Source organism: Choloepus didactylus, chromosome 13, assembly GCF_015220235.1.
Source record: "Choloepus didactylus isolate mChoDid1 chromosome 13, mChoDid1.pri, whole genome shotgun sequence".
NCBI lineage: Eukaryota > Metazoa > Chordata > Mammalia > Pilosa > Megalonychidae > Choloepus > Choloepus didactylus.
In genome coordinates, this window is record NC_051319.1 from 90627806 (window position 1) to 90644400 (window position 16595).

A 16595-nucleotide genomic window follows, 5' to 3' on the forward strand; every position below is an offset into this window, starting at 1 on the left:
GACCCCAAAGACACGTACGGTAGACATTTCGATATAGACCTATAGGTTTCTGAGGCTCTGTTCGCACCCCCGCACCCCCTTGTTCAGATGGGATAATTAATGATTTCTAGTTCATGGAGTCTATTCTCTGTCACCTCTATTCTGCTCTCGAGCCAATCCAGTGAAATTTTATTTTAGCTATTGTATTTTTCGTTTCTAAAATTTCCGTTTGGTTTCTCTTTAACACTTTCTGTTTCTTTGCTGAGAAACTCCTATCTTTTCTGTTCAAGTGTGCTTTTAAAAAAATCTCATGGAGTCTAATGTTAATTGCTGCTTTAAAGTCTTTGATAATTTCAACTTGTGGGTCATCTTAGGCTTAGCAACTGGTGATCACCTTTTGATTATCTGGCCAGGAAGACATGGTTTCAATTGGAGTTTTAGCCGCCTTGCTGCTGCCACCATGCCAGTGTGACTAGCACCCTCAGAGGAGACTGGGAGGGGGCATAAATGGGGAACTCGTTCCTTGTAGTTGCTTCTCTAATCTTTTGGTCTCCCTCACCACCACCACCACCCCACCCCACCCCCACGCACACTTCAGAGTTCTTGGGTAGTTATTTTTGCTATTTTGTCTGAGTTTCTAGTTGTAAATAACAGAAGCAATGGGCTGTAGTGGGCTACACTGCCATAGTGCAATTAGTACTTCTCTTTATTTTTTTATACAAGATATAATCAGATATAAAGGGCTTTAAAGAAGGTTGCATTTGAGTATGTAATTCTGGTTTATTGAGAAATATTAAGCACTAAAAAGTAGGGTAGTCTATTCTTTAGCTTTAGAACTACTTTATAAGGGTATTATTTGTTGCCATTGAAACAGTCCTTTTGATAGTTTAAAATTTATTGTTCCCAAATTGGATATGCCAAACCAAGTTCCTAAGCACTCTAAACTCTGATCTCAGTTGCTTTGTATTTCTTGGTTTTCTCAAGTACTGTGTTCAGCTGCTGTTTTTACATTATCCAATCAGATTTCTTCTACTGTGTAAACCAGGTTTACTTCTCTACAGGTAACTACTTATAATAAGAATATTTCCCTCATCTCACTCCCCTTTCTGACAGGGATATAAAATATGTTCTGTAACAAACATTACGGTTATATTTTTAATCATTCCTTAGGTGTGTTGTTTGGACTGGTGATGAGCGGGTCTTCTTTTATAATCCCACCACTCGTCTTTCTATGTGGGATCGACCTGATGATCTGATTGGAAGGGCAGATGTTGACAAAATTATTCAGGAACCTCCTCATAAAAAAGGAATGGAAGAAGGGAAGAAACTAAGTAAGTTTTGGATTAGAAATTTGTTCTGTATTTTATCATTTTAAAAATACTTTGATAGAAAATGAGGGCCATTTACAGAAACAATTTTTCATGGAATATAAGAAATTTGAGAGATGGGAAACTAGATTGCAATTGTAGTTTAGTTTTAGTAATAGAAATATAAAAAATAAAATTTGGAAAAAAACGTTTCCTGTAAAATACTTTTTTTTCTTTTTTAATTTTTTGTCCTTAAGATTTTCATTTAGTCCGAGATAAGTTAATACTGTTGAAGCTTGCTTGATGTCTATTAATAATACCAAATACTCCTCATTGAGCCCTTTAGCAACTTTTGTGACTAGTAGTACATTTTTTTAAAATAAAACAACACAGAGGATTAAAAGAAACATTTTATTGTTCACTAGAATGATGAGTCCTTTAAGCTAGATGAAATTTAAGAAAGATAAAGACTTATTCTTGAGAGTATAGAGATACCTAAACCTTATTAAGGTTTTCTTTTAATCTGTCTCAGGCTCAGACAGCATTCCAATATATATACAACAGGCACAATATTTTTTCATGTATTGTGTTTAATTTTAATTCAAATTGAAATGGGGATATGGGGGGAAAGCAGGGACACCAGGTGGAGACCCTGACAGCACAAACATTTTTACATTATTTTATTACATACTTCTTTTTGGTAATTTTCCCTTGTGTTGATAAGCTTGTTTTTATAGTAAAACCTACACTACCACCACTACCCCCCGTGTAGTGTAGAAACATGATAATTGAATCATTTAATACTTGAGAAATGAAACAAATCCTAATGTCATTTATAATAATTGAGAAGTTTTGATGGATGTATATGTGACATTAGCATTTTGTGGTTATGAGTAATTTCCAAATCATTGAAACTTTGCCTATTAGGAGCTGAAGGTACTAGGCACCACTTTCAGCAATGTCTTTTTTATAGGTATATTAATAATATTTTATAACCAAAGTATTGAAAAATGCCAACAAAGTATGTGATTTGCTTTTGTTTTTCTGAATCTGTTTTCCAGTGCTTGATCCATTTGTTTGATAGATACATTAACATGCATCATAAAAAGACACTGTAAATTCTGAATCAAGAAAGTTTTAATTTATATATTTGTAAATTTAAGGTTTGAGTAAGAAACATTTCAAAGTGAATTTAAAATTTAGTACAAATGGAGGATAAATGGAAGAGGTATAGAATCATATCTTGGTTAATATTGTATAAAGGAGTGATTATTAAAGGGTGGATATTTTATTTAAACAGTATCTTTTTAAAGAAAAGATTGTGAAATATATGTGTATAAATATTCATAACAGTATTTGCAATGTTTTTGCCAGGACATCTGACCCCAACAATGCTGTCCATCCAAAAGTGGCAATTTTCTATGAGTGCAAGTGAGTGAACTAACTGTAAATTGCAGCTTCTTTATGATGCTATTAAAGCAAGCGTTCCGGTAGTGGTTGGCAGAAAGATTCATGCTTAAATGTTTGAATTGTTTGCTTATTTTTATTCTGACATAGTTTAATTGAATTTTATCTTATAGTTAAAGAAGAACAAGAATTAATGGAAGAAATTAATGAAGATGAACCTGTTAAAGCAAAAAAACGGAAGTAAGTAATACATATAGTTTATTTAATTCAGATAGCTTGTACCTTTTAGATATTGATTAGGTCACAGTTCATGATTGGAAGGGACAGGTAACATGTATGATGTTAGAGACAGAAGCCATGATAACTTTCTCTTAGGCCTGATATTAAATAGCTTTGCTTTTAGAATGTAGAAATGGTGTCCCTTCTTTTGCTAGATCTGCAAAAAGATTTGGTTATTCAAATAGGTATTATTATGAAGCCAATTGACATTTTAGGAATTATTTGATTATTTTCAGAAATTCATTAGGCTTGAATTTTACAAAAAAATAAATTTCCTCCCTAATACAGATCCCAGTAGATAACATTGCAGGGTTCCCATAACCACAGATACAGATGTCCCTTTCTAGGTGCTTACCTTATTACTTACCTAGTCCCTGAGTCCTTGCAACCTGATGAGGGAGGGAATCCTTGAGCTTGGAAACTGCTCTCAGAGAATGAGATTGCCATAAGTGGAAGCATTAGCTTGGCCAGTGCTCTAGAATTGGGTAAAATGTGAATGCAGCTTTTGCTCTTATTATGGGGGGAGTGAAAAGTGGGAGAGGGTTGTATGAGGGGAATGGGACCATTATTTAGCAGCAAAAAGAAAAGTTTGAAGACATTGTGAGGAACTAGTTGATTGTGGTCCTTATCTGAAAAGGACAGATTGAGTGCAGCCAAATTTGGCAAAGAAATAAGTAAGACAACCCCTCCTCCTGTCAAGGGTGGTTCTTTTAAAAAATTTTTTTCTTAATGGGCAACGACATTAAAGAAAATAAGATAATAAAGAGAACCACTCATAATATATCACCCTAACCCAGCTATTCTCATTTTTGCAATTGATTTTTTAGTTCTTGAGCAAATGTATGTTTATTAGTTGTAAAAAAAGATTTTGTTTTTTTATTTAAAGTAGACTATCTAGAATATGACATTTGTTTTCTTAATTATTGTAAATGACTGTATTCATTTTGTTTATGTACCATAATTTCAGATGTTCCTATGATGTTAAACTTTTAGGTTGTTTTTAATTGTTTGTTCTTGTAGACAACTCTGTAAGGTTTTTTAACTGCTTTTATCAGGAGAATGTCAAAGAAGTCCTTTATGTGGATTGCCCGAGCTTCTCTATTTAGGTACAAAGCTAAAAGCCTATTTTTCCTGGCTCAGTTTTCTTTTATTTCTTTTACTGAGATAGATAGTGATAGTTTGTATTGTGACATTTTCATTTAGTATACTTCTACAAAGGTTATTTGTTTTCATTAGTTATTATATTTATTGGATGTCTTTTAACTCTTTATTTAAGTAGTTATTGAATTATTGTAAGAGGGTATATATTGTTTGGCAAATTGCTTTTACCTGTTTGTTTTGTGCATATCATAGGTCACAGACTATCTGGCTAAGTTCCTGCAGGTCACGGACTGTTTCTTCTATTTCTTTTGATTCATTCCCTAATTCCACATTACCTCTCAGTTATCATATTTGTGGGTTAGCCTTTAGTTTCCACATAAGTCTCCTGGGCTACCTTCACTTGCCTTTATAGCATGTTTTTGAATTTCCTGATACTCTGTTTTCCTGATTACCTAAGTTTGTATAGAGAATATGAACCATTTTTATTATTGTATTGAGCAGATCATATTTAGAAAGGAAGATCTCTGCTCAAATATACCCAAGTATTATTGAATTACCTTTTTTATTGTTCGCATGATTGGCCTTGTTCATAGAGCAGATGTTTGAGAGGTGACTTGATTTCATGCTTACAATCTTATGAGTACCACACAGCAACAGGGTTGCTCTCAGCCCTGAGGCGCAGTTTTGGAGGATCAAGAAGTAGTTTAGTTACTGACGAACAGTTCTAATTCTGCCTAACTACTCCTGGGCCATGTTGCTCTCTGGGACCTGTCCTTCAACTTAAATCTCAGCCTATCACCCAGAAAGTGAGTAATAAAATTGTCAGGTAGGTAAGGTATATATGTCACATATCCACTTGGCCAAGTTTGCAGATATTTTAATTTTATTTTGAAATTAAATGTTTGCGATTACTAAGACTCATACCAATTAGATGCTTTTAATATTTTATACATTTATAATGTAAAACTTTCTAGAAAATATGTTTTTCCTCTGTCATTTCAAGAACTAAAAAAATTATATTCTGTGCTGTTTGATTCTAACACATACAGTATTATTGAGATGTTAGATAGTTTTTTTAAGTAAGGTAGTTCACATGGTATATCAGTTGTCAGGGAGAGACAGTACATTAAAGGTATATTTGTTTACTAACAGTGTAGCCATTGTAACATTGTTAGAAACTCATTTTAACATTATTATTATAATAAAAGTTGCTTATCCCTTAGAGTTCATTTGAAACCCTCAATATTATTTGTTTTGCCAAAAATATGCTGCTCAGTAGTGAGTCTTGAAAATTCAAATGATTTTAAAATTTTTATAAGGTTCTTTATTAATACTTTGTCAGTTGATGCCGTATGTTTTATTTTTTTATAGGAGAGATGATAATAAAGACATTGATTCAGAGAAAGAAGCTGCCATGGAAGCTGAAATTAAAGCTGCCCGAGAAAGGGCCATTGTCCCTCTGGAGGCCCGAATGAAGCAGTTCAAGGACATGCTGCTAGAGAGAGGGGTCAGAAAACAATCTTTGGGGGAGATATTTCTGTTTTGTATAAGTAATATAAATATGTCTTGCTAAAAGGTCAAATCTAAGGTTAGTGCTCATGTTATGGGGGGGGGCAAGGGAAGCCTGTCACATTACTGTACCTTTTTTGAAACAGCCTTTTTCTTGACTAATCGTATCGTGTTTTAACCAAATGCCATTTTACTGTCCTTTTAAGTACAAATAACATTTAACATTTATTGGGTCATTAAATTTTGGTGAGTAATGTAAGACGAGTATTAACATTGCAGAATGGCGGACTACTTGGGATAGGTAAGGTATATAAGATTCTTCCTTTAATATCTTCAGAATGGCTTCTGGTTAAAGGAGAACTGGTACTTTATGATATTACTATTAATGAAGCTTAACTGAGAAGAGATTTCAACCTTTTGGTTATATTCACAGATTCGTTTGAATAAATAAAATTGTTCAATTTTAAATCACAACATTGTTCACAAGTTTGGAGCAAGCATGGGAAATCAAAATGCAAATCTTCAAGGCCTTTTCTCGTACTGATTTTTTAAATGTCACACAGTAGTGGTTATTTTAATGAGTAATTAAGTGTGTTATTTCTGTATAATATAGAAATGTTCAGAGCCAATTAGTGTGGATATTTGCCATTGCTAACCTCCCACTGCTTGTCATTTATTAGTGATGGAAACTTCAGTATGGTTTTATATTATGTCTCCTTTATAAACAGATGTCCTGTAGATTTCAAGTAAAATTATATGACCTTTATGTTTTTATAACAAGCTTAATTATGAGGCAATACACTTTTTTTATTTTAAAGGTGTCTGCTTTTTCAACTTGGGAGAAGGAGTTACACAAGATAGTTTTTGATCCTCGGTACTTACTTCTCAACCCTAAAGAGAGAAAACAGGTAAAAGGAAAATAACATTATTAAAGAAATGCATATCACCTGCCAGCATAACATTTAAATTGTAAGGAATAAAAAGTACCATCCCTTTAAAAAAAAAAATCAGTTTATTGAGATATATTCATATTACAGTCATCCACAGTGTATAGTTGATTGTTCACAGTACCATCATTTAGTTGTGCCTTCACCAAAATCAATTTCTGAACATTTTCATTACTCCAAAAAATAAGAAAAAAAACCATAAAAATAAGAATTAAAGCACTAGTAAAGAAGGACACCCAACACATCGCACCCCTCATCCCCCCTTTATTATTCATTTAATTTTGGTTCCCATTTTTCTACTCATCTGTCCATACATCGGATAGACAGAGTGTGAGCCACAAAAAATCACAGTCACACCATGTAAGCCACATAGTTACACAATCTTCTTCAAGAATCAAGCCTAATGGATTGCAGTTCAACAGTTTCAGATATTTCCTTCTAAGTATTCCAGTACACTAAAAACTAAAAAGGGATATCTATATAGTGCATAAGAATACTCTCCAGAGTGACCTCTTGACCCCATTTGAAATCTCCAGCCACTGAAACTTTATTTTGTTTCATTTCTCTTCCCTCTTTTGGTCAAGAAGATTTTCTGAGTTCCATGATGCTGGGTCCAGGCTCATCCCTGGGAGTCATGTCCCGCATTGCCAGGGGGATTACACCCCTGGGAGTCATGTCCCACGTAGAGGAGGAGGACCGTGAGTTTACCTGCAGAGTGGGCTTTCAGAGAGAGGCCACATGTGAGCAACAAAGAGGTTCTCGGGGGTGACTCTTAGGCACAATTGTAAGTAGGCTTAGCCTCTCCTTTGCAGTAATAAGCTTCTTAAGGGAAAAACCCCAGATTGAGGGCTCGGGCTACTAAATTGGCAGTCCTCAGTGCTTGCAAGAATATCAGTAATAACCCATGCAGGGAAGTCCAACATTTTCACATTTTTCCCCAGTTCCTCAGGGAGGTCCTGCCAATACATTTTTATTCTCTGTCCAAATTACTTTGGGTTGTATTGGGATTTTTCCCTAACCTGTATAAACCTACCAGATCTCACTTCCTATTCAAAGTTCCATGTACGTATGGTATTTGAATAAACTGACTGAAACACCATCCTTTTCTGTGTTCTAATGCAGCCCTTCAAAAAAAAAAAAAGTCTCATATCTTGGAACACAAGTCATTTTCTATATGTGGACATTTCTGCCTCAGAAATATTTGCCTAGTTCGCCTATATGGACATGTATATTACCTCATGGACATTTTGTCCTTATGCCTCATACACACTCAGGTTATATCTAATATGGTTTCAAAATTCATTTCACATATTATTTTTATTGGGCCAATAATGTAAATGTAGAGTAGAAAAGTAGCAAAATAGATGAGTAAAAAGGAAAAAAACTTTGCCCTATAATCCTACCTAGCAAATACAGCCACCATTGAACATTTGGATTATAGCCTTTTCAATCATTATGTGCCAATATATACATATATGTGGATATATGTTATATATAGACAACACTCAAAGATATGTATTTATGTCTCACACACAACCCACACAAAATCCATGTCTAAATAGCATCAGTTAACATGTCTGTTTTCATCATAAACTTAGAGAAATGACAGACACTTCATGGTCTCTGCTGATGGTGTCAGCATGAATTAGTGTTACCTTGTAATGAGTTACCATTTATTCCCACAACGATTCAGTGACACATAACATGTCACAGTGATTGCTTCTTTCTCAAAAGCATTGCACACTTCCTACCTATGTAATTTCTGAATTACCTGGACCATACCAGCACTGATCTCTGTAAAATGGTGAGTATGTTGAATCATTTGCTCTAGTGGTGTTGATTTATAAGATTTTGTTTGGTAGCGGTAGTGTCCATTTTAATATTTATAATTTAATGGCTGGAATAATTTTCCACAGTTTGTGCTGTTGTGTATGTAGGTATGGTCTTGGATTTTAATAGAGAAGACATTACAGAGTGTCAGATGTGTATTTTAGTACTTGTAAGAGGAAGACATGCTTTCCAAATGCTATATTTGCATCTGCATTTCAAGCATAGTAATCTTTTTAAAAAATGATTTGTTTATGCCAGTCTCCTCATCTCAGTTGTTAGCTCTGTCAAAATCTACAAATCTATCTTGATTCTTTACTTTTTCCCCTCTCTCCATACCTGATCTATCAGCAAATCTATCTTCAAAAATTTTTCTAAATCCAGTCTCTCAATCACCATTTTCTTCTCCAGCACCCTAGTCCAAACTGGCACTGATCATCTCTCATTATCAAGGTAGTCCTTAATTGTTCTCCTTGCTTCCATTCTTGCCCCTGTATAGTCATGTTTTTTTTCCATATGACAGCCAAAGTAATTTTAAAATTTGAGATGAAATCACATCAGTATTCCTTTCTTAAAACTGTCCAATGCTTCCCAATTTAGGATGATAAAATTGAAACTTACCATGGCCTATAAAATTCTACATTTACTTATCCTTGCATTCCTCTTGAAGCTCTTTTTTTTAAAAAAAAAAAAAAAAAAAAAAACCAAAACCTTTATTCATTCTGCCTGCATTGACCTTATAATTCCTTGAACAAGCCAGCTACTTGCTTTTCCTTCTGCCTGGCATGGTCTTTCCCCAGGAATTTGCAAAGCTGGCTCCTTTATTTCATTTGGGTGCTTGCCCAAGTGCCTTCTCTGATCAACCTATCTAAAATAGTCTTCTCATCTATATTATCTCTTTGCCTTCTTTACTTTCTTCATAGTAGCTTATAGCGCTGATTATCTAAAATTATCTTGTTTGTCATCTGTCTCCTCCTCCAGGATATAAATTCTATGAGGACAGGGACTTCGTCATTTTCATCGTTCTGTGTGTAGTGCCTGGAATAATCATCCTGAAGACTTACTTTAAAAGTTTTATGACTCATTCCTCTTCATGGCTCTGATTAGTAGTTACTGATTGAATGAAATTATGAGAACTAAAGTTCTTTCCTGATTTTAGAGGTATTCTGGTGATACCTCATAAATAGAGTTACACTTAACGAAGAAAAATACCAAGTGTTATTATTCCCTTTTACATAAAAACTATGGTTCTCTTCCCTTTTGAGTAGAATCCTTTTTTTAACATAGGAATGTAAAATCTGAGAGGAAGGAGAAATTAGCATTTAGGATACATTTTTTTCAGTGTTTCTAACAATTGAGTATTTGGTGTTATTAGTCACATGGGAGTATAAAATCAAGGAGTAACCAACTGGGTTTTGTAATTGCGTTTTGTAACTTCATATCTGAAATTTGTACATTGATTTTAAAAACACTTAACATTGTCCTTGAAAATTTCTTATCATCTAAAATTACATTTTCTTTCTGTTCCATTCTCTTCTAGTTATCTAGATTTACATGTTTTGCATCATTATAAAATATTTATTTTTTATATGATTGTAACCATTAATTGTGACTTCTGATTTTCCATTTTCTTGCTTTTGATAAAAGGTCACTTAAGTGGTCTGAAATGTTTTTATTTCTTTTATTTGTTATAACATTTAAAAATGGTTAACATGTTTCATAAAAAGCAGTCCATTATGCAGAGCCACATGTTAATTGGCACTGATGTACAAAGTAGTTATGTTAACACTTTAAAATAAGTTGTCTGTTATCTTATTTCTAAATAAGCATTTTAATATAGCATATGTTATTCAGAGCTTTTTAGGATTGACAGTGTTATAGTATGGTGACAAATTACCAAAAGAATAACTTATGATTGCCAACTGTCCATCTGGGTCTCAATCAATATCATATAATACATTGAATTAAATTGATATGAGAATCAAATAATAGATACCCGAACTTTTAGTAGACTTACATTTTGAGGAAAATATACATGTAGAAAAGTCTAAAAATCACAAGTGTACAGCTCAGTGAAGTTTTACAAAGTGGAAATACCATGTAATTACCTAGATCAAGAAGCCCCCTTGAAGACATAATTTTTGCTTATGCTTCTAAAAGTGAACTTAACTACGAATTGTTTTTAAAACTTACTCACTTTCATGATATTTATTATAAAATTTTATTCATGTATTGGCATTATCAGAAAAGAACTGTTTAAAATAGGGGACATAAAGCCAAGTCTTAATGGGAACCATGATACAAATAATTCGGAGAAACATGAAAATATAATGGAATTCCTAATTTTCTATGAGATATTCATCCCCGACAGTGACCTTCATCTGCAATATCCCAGAGGAGGGGATGTGAGTTCTCTCCAATTTCTCAAAAAAAGTTAATATAAAATTCTCTTGGATTTTATACATCATTTAATATCCTTACAAGTAAGGAAGCATAGGCTGAAAAGTAGAGAGTAGTCGGAAACAAATCTCTTTGCCCTTTCTTAAGCCTGTAAATATTTTTGTATAATTTACTTCAGTGCTGTATTGAGAGGGTATTCAAAATGACCTACATTTTTAGCAGGGGACTAGTTAGATAATTGTAGATATTTCTATTTATCTTGTAAAGATTGAGTTATATATATATATTGACTTGAGCTGAAAAGATGTCTAAGGTTACTTTAAAGAAAAAAAATTTTTCAATGTTTTCCTTTTTCCAAAGATGTTCTTGTACATATTGGTAATCTTCTCCTTCAGGATTTGAAGCCATTGCTCTCCTTCTAGTTTTCAGTGTTTTTGTTTTGTTTTGTTTTGTTTTTTGAAGCCATTCAGGGTCAGATAATACACATTTTAGGTTTTCTGGTCCATATGATCTCTGTTGCAGCAGGGCAAATTTGTCCTTGTAATGCAAATGGTGTCATAGACATATGTAAAAATATGAGCATGGCTATGTTCCAGTAAAGCTTTATTTATACTCACTGAAATTTGAATTTCATTTAATTTTCATGTATTGTGAAATATTCTATTGATTTTTTTCCCTACCAACTATTTAAAAATTTAGAAGCCATTCTTGGGCAGTATACAAACAGGCAGCAAGCTGGATTTGGGCTACAGATGTGGTTTGCCAATTCTTGCTCTAGAGTATAACAACTTGCCTTTTCCTGGGGTTCAGTATGGCAGTCCCCCAGACATGTAAATTTGGGGAAGGGATCTAGGGACTTAACTACTTCTTATTCAACAAATATTCCTTGTTATAGGAATTGTATCCTACCCCTTCTTACATCAGTATCTGTAGCTGTCATTTTCTGAGCTTTTCGAGGATTCTCTGGTAAAATATTTAGTTACTTCTTTGCTTTCTCAACTGCTGGCTTAGGTTCAGCTTTTTTGCATGTCTGCTAAATCCTCCACCACTTATCCATCTGCTTTTCACCTTCCACAGTTGTTTCTTTTTTTCTCTTCTCTATCCTTATTGGTCTGTGACTTAAAAAGAAATTTATCTGCTGTCATTTTATTGGAGTTTGAAAAATAGACATGCATGTTCAATTTATCGTTTGAATTATTAGATGGGGAAAATGTAGAATAATGTAAAGCGTGTTACATTTTGATGAAAATAATAGTCTTAAGAGGATCAAAATAAAAAATTAGATTCCATACTGTTAATAATTTTATTTCCCTAGGAAGAGGGGATTATGAAGGACTGTGATTTTTTTCCCCTGCATTTCTGAATTGCTTGAAATTTTAACAGTCAACATACATCCAATTTGTTAACAGGAAAAAAATATATAAAAAAGAACAGGGGCTTTTAGCTTTTTTCTTTGTTCTGGAAGCCTAAGCAGAGGGCTGTCTGTGTGATATTATCAACCAAAGCTTTAAAGTGAGAGTTACTATAGATAATCTGCATACAATTGAGAGTTACCTGTAATTAACGTATTTTTCCTATTTTAGTATTTTTTTTTATAGATTCTGTCATTTGGCAGTTAAATTACATACAGGAATGATTGACTTGTACAAATTGGTTTATTTTTGTGATAGGTGTTTGATCAGTATGTAAAGACCAGGGCAGAGGAAGAACGCAGGGAAAAGAAAAACAAAATAATGCAAGCAAAGGAAGATTTCAAAAAAATGATGGAAGAAGCAAAGTTTAATCCAAGGTATGTAGTTCATTACCATCAATTATTAAAATATGTATACATTTTCTCCTAACATCAATTTTTAAAAATACATATGTAACTATCTTTTGGACGTGAAAAGCTCCCTATTCAGTTATTGGTTTCTGCCTTTCTAGCCTTCATTCTTGTTTGTTTGTTTTTTTTTTGGAAAAAAATATGTAATGCAAATATTTAGCCATTAGAATATATAAATAAATAAATAAGCTCATAATAGCTGAGAAGAAAACTTGAAGTTTATGTGCCAATTTGTCTTCAGTCCCAAATATTGCATTTCCAAAATACTGATAATAAATTATATAGATTAGTAAGTAAAAATGTAGAACATTCAACATAAAATAACTTTGAAAGTAAAAATAAGAACAGACAAAACCCTAATAATTTTCTTTCTGTATATCAAGACTACAAATAGCATTTAAACATTTTATTATTCAAATTAAGAAATTATACATCATGGTTTGATAATGGTCATTGTCTTAAAAGTGTCATTCAGCATTCCTGCATTAAAAGGATATTGCTAATTATGGTCAATTAAATAAAATTAATTAAATTTAAAATCAATTAAATATGACATCCATCAGAGACTCCAGTGATAGTATATAAAATACTTGTCAAATATATAAAATACTTGACGTATAAGAGATGAATAAGAATTCCTTCTCCCCCTAACATTAGCAAAGGGTTACTCTGCTTTCATATCTTATGCTTTGAATGCTTTCCATTTTTAATGACTGAAATCATATAGCAACACATATCTAACCATCATTCTTAATGTATTCATTTCCTTTAGAGGTGCTCTATATAAGAGGCATTTGTTTTTCAAGAGAGGTACCTTTGTTTTGAATGTTTCTCTGAGGGAATGTTTCCCTTCTCTAGAAACTGGTACATGATAGAAAACCGATCTTTATCTTAAAGTTTTATACATAATAACTGGCAGTATGGGGACATTATTTTGATTGAACTGAAGTGGTGAGGACCTCTCATGCCAAAATTTTCTAGATTACAGATTATGATTTTGTCTGGATACTTGTAAAGGGCTGGAAAAAATGAGGTATTTTAAACTTCTATGCTTGGTATTATAATAATAATAATAGCAAGAGTTATTGGGTATTTTTGTGCTTATATGTGTTTTATATATTTCACTCAATCCTCAGAACAACCTTGTGATTTAGATACTCATGTCATACCTGTTTATAGATAAGGAAAGAAAGACATACGTGCATTAAGAAACGTTTCCAAGTGAAGCTAGATTTCAGCTTAATTCCAGTGTTGCACAGAATAGTCCAGGCAGGGAGAATTACTTTTTATTTATGATTTAGTTGTGGCAGTAGTGGCATTAGGTTGATACGAATGTCTCCCTGCCAAGACAATTTCTAAAACTAAAGGGTAGAATCATGGAATCTCTTGGTTAAATTGCACTCTTAAAAAATTCAGCTGATTTAAACTAATATTTTTGTCATTGGAAGTATGAAAGAGTGATGTTATTTGAGAAAGCATGTTTAATACTATGATTTTATATTTGAAATATGGAGAAAAATGTACTCTGGTATTAATAAAAATTCCGGACAATAAAGCTGATAGAGGGATTGTGGTTATGAGAAAAATATTATTAAGGGAGTAGTAGAGTTGGTCTTGGGCTTTCCTTTGATCAGAAGAGTGAATTTCTGGGTCAAAAAATAGAGTTGAGACTGGGGCATAAAAGACATATTTTCAAGCAATGAGGAAATTTTAATATGCATTGGATAATATGTATTAGAGATTTACAATTTTCTTGGGTATTGTTATGAAAAAAAAGAATCTTAGGTGATGCATGCTGAAATAATTTTAGATGAAGTTTCATGTATGTACAACTTATTTTTAAATGGCTAAGGAAAATATATCTGTTTGTTAAAATCCTTTATGGCTTGGGAATAATTGAGATTCCAAAGAGGTTTCCTTTTGTAGATCTGTTTTGCTATATCACAGTATCCTACTGATGTAGTTTGGGGCAGATGGAATTGTTGGAGAATCTGAACTACACAGGTTTCATCAGAAAATAAAGCTAGCAGGCACTTAACCTGGAAGTCTTGGCACTTGGGGTATTGTGCTACATTGCTATATTGGCATACAAATTAAGGCCAATTTTGCTAAGTAGCAGAAAACTTCAAAGCTAGGCTGTTTTTTTTTTTTTAATTTAAAATTTAAAAAAATTTTAAAATACTATTGAGATATATTCACATACCATACAATCATCCAAAATGTACAATCAGTTGTCCACAGTACCACCACATAGTTGTACATTCATCACCCCAATCTAATTTTTGAACATTTACCTTGTACCAGAAAAAGTGAAAAAAAGAATAAAAAATAAAAGTAAAAAAAGAACACCCAAATCACACCCCCCACCCTATTTTTCATTTAGTTTTTTGTTGCCCTTTTTCCTTTTTTTTTTTTTTTTTGGTTGGTTGAGCCTTTCTTAGTCCTTCCTATTCTACTTTGATAAGATTCAAGCCTCTTTCCTTCAGACCAACACCCACTAAATTAGGAAAAGGAAGACTCCCTCTCTTAGGCCGTGCTTGAATAGTGGGCATGATGCTGGTGACAAGTGAGAATTATGCCCCGTGTGTTAGTCAGGGTTCTCTAGGGAAACCTGTAAATATTATGAAATTTTTTTGTAAGAATTGGCTCACATGACTATGGGGATGGGCAAGTCCAAATTCCGTAGTGTTGCCCTTTTTCTACTCATCCATCCATACACTGGATAAAAGGACTGCCATCCACAAGGCTTTCACAACCACACCCCTTGTAAGCGGTATTGCTATACAATAATCTTCAAGAGTCAAGGCTACTGGGTTGTAGTTCCATAGTTTCAGGTATTTATTTCTAGCTGTTCCACTGCACCAAAACCTAAAAAAGGGTTCTCTATATAGTGCATAAGAGTGCCCACCAGAGTGACCTCGTGACTCCGTTTGGAATCTCTCAGCCACTGAAACTTTGTTTTGTTTCATTTCGTATCCCCCTTTTGGTCAAGATGTTCTCAGTCCCACAGTGTCGGGTCCATATTCATCCCTGGGAGTCATATCCCACGTTGCCAGAGAGATTTACACCCCTGGGAGTCAGATCCCATGTAGGGGGGAGGGCAATAAGTTCACCCGCTGAGATGGCTTAGCTAGTGAGAGAAGACCACATCTGAGCGTCAAAGAGGTACTCAGAGGGAGATTCTTAGGCACAATTATAAGCAGTTTTAGCCTCTCCTTTGCAGTAACAGGCCTCATAAGGGCAAGTCCCTTTATAGAGGGCTCAGCATGCCAAGCTGTCAGTTCTCAGTGTTTGTGAAAATCTCAGCAACAATCCAGGTGAGGAAGCCCAACACCTCTGCTTTTTCCCCCAGCTCCTAAGGGGGGCTCTGCATACATATTTTTATTCTCTGCCCATATTACTTTGGGATGTGTCGCTGTTTTACACTAACCAAGCAAACCTACCAGGTCTCACTTCCTATTAAAAGTTCCATGTAGTTATGGTATTTGAACAAACTGTACGAGTTAAATTGTTTAGGAAATATAGCTCTTGCACAATATTGTAACTACACTGAACAAAGATGTCCATGAGTAAAACTGAAAGAGGTGGGTAGGCTGTTTTTTTAAAAGGTTTTTTATTTTTTAATTAATGTTTACTTGCCACTTTATGTTTTTTCATAGGGCAGTACTCTAGCTGAAAAGTTATAGCTGTTTTTAAGAAAACAGGAAGGGAAAACTTAAAATTGAAAATACTTTTTGTTGACCTAATTTAAATTTTCTCTTTGAATATTACAAAACTCTTTAATAGAACTTGTAGCTGTAGCGCACTGGAGTTTGTTCAAAGGAAACAATGACTTGGGGAGAGTGGACTTATCTTAGTGCCTGTGTTTTCCATGTCTTTTTTTTTTTTTAATGGAAATTTCAGACATACTGCCCAACTCATGATCACTATATTTTTATCTCCCCATCCCCTAGCATCAACTGCCCCCACACCCCCACTAAAAGATTTGTTTATCACATATATTTTAAAGTAGTGCTT

General features: G+C 33.7%; 1 protein-coding gene across 5 annotated transcripts in view; it reads left to right on the forward strand.

Moving 5' to 3' along the window:
* The window catches only part of TCERG1 (transcription elongation regulator 1), a 68974-nt gene that overhangs the window by 39313 nt on the left and 13066 nt on the right, over positions 1-16595 (forward strand). For 3 of the 5 annotated variants that reach the window (XR_005211367.1, XM_037801275.1, XM_037801278.1), the window contains 7 exons: positions 1150-1310; positions 2661-2717; positions 2867-2933; positions 4028-4078; positions 5445-5580; positions 6401-6490; positions 12427-12545. Coding sequence is in view for 4 of the 5 variants with exons in the window: in XM_037801275.1 (XP_037657203.1) it covers positions 1150-1310; positions 2661-2717; positions 2867-2933; positions 4028-4078; positions 5445-5580; positions 6401-6490; positions 12427-12545 (681 nt within the window). In the remaining variant the exon portion in view is untranslated. The remainder of the gene's footprint in view (positions 1-1149; positions 1311-2660; positions 2718-2866; positions 2934-4027; positions 4079-5444; positions 5581-6400; positions 6491-12426; positions 12546-16595) is intronic. The other 2 variants (XM_037801276.1, XM_037801279.1) reach the window with 1 other exon arrangement.